Below are 6,343 nucleotides of genomic sequence, written 5' to 3' on the forward strand. Positions count from 1 at the left end.
CACACCGTCGTCCACCGTTCACCATTCACCACTGTGTGTAGTTTGCGTGTAGATGTGTTTTGTCTCTTTTGTTTGTGACATGTCCTATGTCCTTTTTGGATGTAACTATTGTTTATAAAGTGGTATTTTCCTCCCCCTTAACACAGGTTCTTTTCCATTATCCATTTGTAATAATTGTGCAGAAAGCAACATAGTAAAACAAAAGTAGACTGAAAATCCTCCTCCGCATCATACAAAAAAAAAGAAAACACAAAGACAAATGTATGCAAATGGTGTATGTATGTGTGTGTGGGTTTTTTTTTTATAAAGCAAAAACAATAGAACACACCAGAAAGCACAGCACTAAACAATGTAACATGATAAGAAAGGAAAGAAACGAGTTAAAAAGAAAAGAGAAAAAAGGAGCAAGCAGGGCGAGAGAGAGAGAGAGAAAAAGAGAAAGAGAAAAGAGCGAGAGAGATAGAGAGAGAAAAAAAAGAGAAAGCTGTTAAATTGCGCTAGTTAGATAAAATTAGGTTTATTTCTCTTGTAAGTAGGACTTATATCTATCTCTATTATATATATATAAATACTTGTTACGTTTCACGTGTTACGTTCAACATACATATATATGCGCTAGATAGAAGAAGCTGTGTTCAAGTGTGTGTGTACGTGTGTGTGTGTGCGTGTGTTTTTCTGGGACAAGCCGTGTCCTGAAAATTAAAAGCGCATCAAAACACACTCACACCCACACGCGCGCGGTGAGGAATCGAAAGCTACAATAATGTGTTAGGGCTTTAGTGCAGGTTTATTTACAGGTGAAATTGTGCATATACGTGCGTCAGAAAACCCGTAACCCCTCCTCTCCCTCCTCTCCTGTTATGCCACAACCCCCTTTGGGTGGTATGCTGGGAGGGTTGGGGTTGAGTTGATTTTTTTTTTAAATTCGCGATGATGAAGTTGATGCTGTATTTAATCGATTGTGTTTGAGACGGCGTGTGTGCGTGTGTCTGTGTGGGGCTTAGTGAGTGAGTATTTGACGGTAGTTAGAGAGAAGAAAAAGTGAAGAGAGAGTTCCCACACAGATGCACACACACACACATCGCATGTAACGATGTGTATTTTTGATGATCAAAAAACACCAGCGCGTGATTAGTTATCGGAATACATTGTACAATGGTTATTTAAAGTCAACATATTGATTAACTGTGTTTGTGTGTGTGTGTTTGCTTATTTATCTATATTGGGCCTTAATGGCGCCTGCCCATATCATCTCTTATCTTTGCTGAACTAAACTGCTTATTTATAAAACGCCACTCAACAGCACACCTAAATGATTGATTGATGGTTTGCAACGGGTAAGTAACGAACAGTGCGAAACGAGTAGATGTTCCCCTTTTGTGGCCATTTTGAAAGAAAGAGAAAGAGAACTCCTCTTTAGCACAAAGGATAAAATTGCAAATGGCGATAGTGATGATCTCCCGATCGCGCAAACTGATATAAAACAGGAAGGCGTATACTAAAATCCTGACAACATCATAACTCCGCCTCCTTTTTAAGTGTTGCGCTAACCTCCTGATGGTATGTGCTCCTGTTACTTGGTTCGGATTTTCATTCTCGGAACACGATCGTGGAACGGGATTGTTGTCATGGTGACTTCGTAACTCCGCCTCATTTTTTAATTGGATAGTAGTAGTAGTAGTAGTATACAGGTGGGATTTATTCAACGGACGTGCTACCTCTTGAAGATTCTTCTCTCCTGTTACTTGGTTCGGTTTTTCGCGTACAGATTTGGCAAAATTCTTTCTCGGAACTCGATCGTGGGAAGGGATGACTTCGTAACTCCGCCTCAATTTTTAATTGGATAGTAGTGGTAGTAGTGTACAGGCGGGATCTATTCGACGGACGCGCTACCTCCTAAAGGTATGTTCTCCTGTTACTTTGTTCGGGTTTTCGCGTACAGATTTGGCAAAATTCCTTCTCGGAACTTGATGGTGACTTCGTAACTCCGCCTCATTTACTCCGGTAGTAGTATACAGGTGGGATCTATTCAACGGACGTGCTACCTCTTGAATGTTCTTCTCTCCTGTTACTTGGTTCGGATTTTCGCGTACAGATTTGGCAAAATTCCTTCTCGAAACTCGATCGTGGAACGGGATTGTTGTCATGGTGACTTCGTAACTCCGCCTCTTTTTTTAATTTGATAGTAGTAGTAGTAGCAATACAGGTGTGATATATTCGACAGACACGCTTCGCACTTCATATAGATATTTACACAGATGGGTAAAATTGTTTTTGTGAGATGAGGTATTTTTTATTTTATCTTTGTCATGAAAACGCATAACACATTCAAACCTAGGTTTGACAGCCCTGCTATACAATCAGCTGTTTTGCTTGCAAAGCGCTGTGTCGTGCATTCAAAACGAAGACCGTTCTATTTCATTTTGGTGCCTGCTCACAGCCCGTCCCCGTCCTCATTCGTAGCAGTTTACCCTTCGATGGCAACTTTTGAGCGATTTCTTTCAATCCTAGCGTCATCCGGTAAAGAAGCACCGTTGAACTACCATCACAGATCGCCAACACGATACTCGCCGGCTTTTGACCATCGGGCAGGGTGATCGTCTCTCTGCACTGCTTCAGCTGCACCAAATTCAATGCATTTATCGTCAACGAAGGAATGAACAGGTCGATCGGGCCATCCGGTTCCTTCCTCGCTGTTAGGTAGAACAGTTGCAGCTGCTTCTCGTACGTGTACTGCACATCGTGCATGTGTTTTTCTGTAACGAACACATTAGGAAAGAGGTCAGCTATATGTACTAAAGAGACGGAAACCTTTTGCTTCCACACACATTCCACACAAACCTTCTTGCAGATGAATGTAAACACGGCAAGCACCGTAACAGAGCGCATCATCTTCGCACCCTAGCGTGTAGAAGGTTTTGAGCTGCAGAATAAAACACAAAAAAAAACTTCATTAGTGCTACGCTGTACGCTGTACCAACTATTACCACATAAAACGTACAATTTCGTGAAAGTTTACCATTCCATCGCTGTGCTCACGGGAAAAGCCGGTCCGTTGTTTTGTTTACAGTGCGCCAAACGCCGCGGTTTGACGTTTCTGCTTCACCCGAACTGTCAGCCGCACCTGCTGCTTGCCCATGCAGCAAATCTTGCTCGACTCTGTTCTGCTCGAAATGGGAGACTTCAACGACTTCAATTCGACAGCAAGCGACGAACTTTTTAGTCATTTTTGTTAGTGTGTCGATTAGCTTCTTTAATTCTTCGTCATTTAATTTCGGCCAGCGGAACGAATACGCTACGAACTCAGATTTGTTCGACTCGCGACTATTTTTTTTTATTATAATTACAGAATAAGCAGTTATTCAATATAAGTATTAATCTTTGTTTTTTGTTGTTGCTTCTTTTTCATCATGTTTCTTATCGGGTACTGTGTTTGTGTTTTCTTTTCTGTGTTGTACGAGGGGATTGTTTCGTTCTCACCACTCCCACCACCACACCTCTTGCTCGTGCTCGATTTTGATGAAAGAACCACACTACGATTGGAGCCACCTTCAGTGTTATCTTCTGTTTGGACGACCACTGCTGTGCTTTGACTAGATTTACTATTTATCCTTGATCATTTTAAGCCAGATTCCGTTTCTTACATGGCTCCCTCGTGAAATTTTCATGATGTGTTTTGTGGAGTGTGTTTTTTGTTGTTGTATTCTTCCTCCTCTGGCTTGTCCTAATATATGTATATATTTCTTATAGAATCTTCAATATTTGCTTCCTTCCTGATCCAATGTTTGTGTTAATTTGAACGCATCTTGGCGCGCTTGTAAATAGGATAGGAGCAAGGGTTATTTGCATGTTTTTTTGTTGTTCTTTTTGTTTCATAGCAAGCTTTTTGTAAATTTTCTGTTTGGTTTGTTGGTTTTGAATAATTACCCTCTTTCAATAATGATAACGCACCACCTCGCTTTATGCGTTATACATTACTTGTTATTACTAGTCTAGAAAAATAGATTTTGTTAGATTTTGTATCTTGTTCACTTGCTGTACTCTCTCTTCTTCTTATTTTCTTGTCTGTAAGTGTGAAAGTGTGTATTTTTCTTCTTTTTTTCACCTTAGCCATGTTAATCTCTACCGTGTTCCTTATTTTTTGTGTTAATCTATCGTTTAGACTTTCATACATGCTCGCACATGTATATTCACACACACAGCTTTCCTTTGTTTCTTTGTGTACTCAACTTTAGTAAAGGATAATAATTTGTTGTATATCGTGTTGCTCTTTATTCGCCAGGGCGGGCAGGAGGGATGTGCGACGGAATGGGACATATTATTCGATAATCATGCTTCCTCTCTTTCCTGCTCGCTCGTCGTTCTATGGACTTTCTTTTTCAAAGCAAAACGCCATTTCTTTCCACTGATTTCAGCTCGTTCACCTTTTCCTTTCGAATTTGCACTTTTCAGCCTTTCTGTCACAACGGTCATATCTTTATTGCAACAACAACCACCGCGGGTCACACGGATCTACTACTACTAGAAGCGCTCACTCCTACTAAGTCATCATTATTACTATACAGCTTTATTTATTACACAGGAAAGTTGTTTTCTTTTCTTTTTCACATTCATGATCTCCCCCCTCTCGGGCTAGATAAAGACGGAAAGGTGGAGATTGTTAAGGGAGGAGGTTAAGGAGAGGGCAAGGAATGCACTAGGCTAGTACTATAGAGTAAGACAATTAGGACTAATCCTCCTCTTGCGTGTACTACCACTCGCTGTCCTAACGCTATTTAACAATGATTGTGTGAAATACGATCTGAAACGGATTTGCGCCTCACTCTCTTCTTCTCTTTCTCTCCTTGTTATAGTATAACATTGGACACTCATCGAAGCACGATCGTTCTGTTATCGCTGATAAGATGTAAAGAAGAGTAATGGGTAGGGAGGGGGGAATCGGATCATCTTCTAATAGTATTACAGGGCAGAAGAGGAATGCACACGACAAACATAACATAGAGATATATTAAAAATAAATATACACAAACGGTGCTTCGGCCGCAGCATCCGCATGAGGAGGAAGGGGAATATGGGGCTTAATAAATGATATGAATTATGCCGATCTGAACGCAGACACACACAAAAAAGCCACATAGTTCCATTGTCAGCTATGTACATAACAGTGTTCGTTTCTTCCCGGCGGTTCCTCCTAACTAAAGCATCTTCCCATCCTAGATCTCGTTGTTCTTTACAGGAAAAAGGAACGAAACAAAACCCTCCAAACGATAAGCTTAAAATCACACAAATCGATTAGCAAAAATTTGCAACACATTTTATACTAAACAGAGCGTCGTGTAGCAATAACAAATAAACTCAAATACTCAGTGGATGCACGCGTCCCCATTTGTCTTTGCCACCCCGTAACCTTCCCTAAGCTTCTACTGGCACGCCGAGGGGGGTGGGGGGTGGGGGGGTTGATAAAGCCGGTGACCGTGGTAGATAACATGTGAGAGGATGTGTAGTGAGTTGTGTGTGTCTGTGTGTTTTAATTGTTGTAAACGATATGAACGAATTGTAAGCTAAACATAACTTTCTCCCTCTCTCTACCTCTCGATTAGGATATGACGTTTCATTCATAATAAAGCACGCTTAAAACAAAAGCCAAAAAGTCGTTTGAGCGAACAGCACACAAAAACACAAAATTTGCTCTTGTCTAACTTAAACAACTAAATCACAATAACCTTTTCCGCTAGTTACAAGTTAAAATCACCTCTTTCGACGGGGATGGCCTACTACTGTGACCGACTCCCTGTTTCACTCCGCTCTCTCTCGCTCTCTCTCTCTCTCTCTCTACATGAAGCGCACATCTATCATCCTATGATCAAATATTGCTGTTACGTTTCCGCATTGAGTCTTGGTGTGTCTGTGTTTGTTTGTTTGTGTTGCTTTCTATAGCGTTAGCTGCATTGCTGCCTACAGTGGAAAAGGATGCACAAACGATACGCCACGATAAGAGTAACTAGAGAAAGAAATGTAACCGAAATCGTACCCTCAACACGATAGCCCTTGGTGAGAGAGATGGTGCTTTCTTGTTTGCCTGCCCTGGTGGTTGTTCTATTATTTTCTCTATTATGTAATACGTGTGAGCAATGTCGTACTAAATCACTATTTGAGGGACTATTTATCCAGTGCTCCGCCATTGCTGTGCTTTGTTTGGTTTGCCTACACATGCTACAGGCCAACGGGGACGACGACATCGTAGGTCATCGCACGGGACAGAGTGTTTTCTCCATTATTGCAATCTACTATTCTATCTACCCAACAACATGTATGCGCCTTTCCGTTTTCCGACAAATTGCTG

The 6,343-nt window shown here is 41.2% G+C and overlaps 1 protein-coding gene across 1 annotated transcript; it reads right to left on the reverse strand.

Annotated features, from left to right (window-relative positions):
- Nucleotides 1-2,268: 2,268 nt before the first annotated feature.
- LOC121591401 lies at nt 2,269-3,521 on the reverse strand. The gene is made up of 3 exons (XM_041911861.1): nt 3,002-3,521; nt 2,842-2,923; nt 2,269-2,756 (listed from the first exon to the last, which is right to left on the reverse strand). The coding sequence occupies exons 1-3, from the start codon at nt 3,020-3,022 to the stop codon at nt 2,419-2,421; spliced, it is 441 nt and encodes a 146-aa protein (XP_041767795.1). The 5' UTR covers nt 3,023-3,521; the 3' UTR covers nt 2,269-2,418.
- Between the last annotated feature and the right edge of the window lie 2,822 nt (nt 3,522-6,343).

The sequence above is a fragment of the Anopheles merus genome, chromosome 2L (assembly GCF_017562075.2).
Source record: "Anopheles merus strain MAF chromosome 2L, AmerM5.1, whole genome shotgun sequence".
Lineage (NCBI taxonomy): Eukaryota > Metazoa > Arthropoda > Insecta > Diptera > Culicidae > Anopheles > Anopheles merus.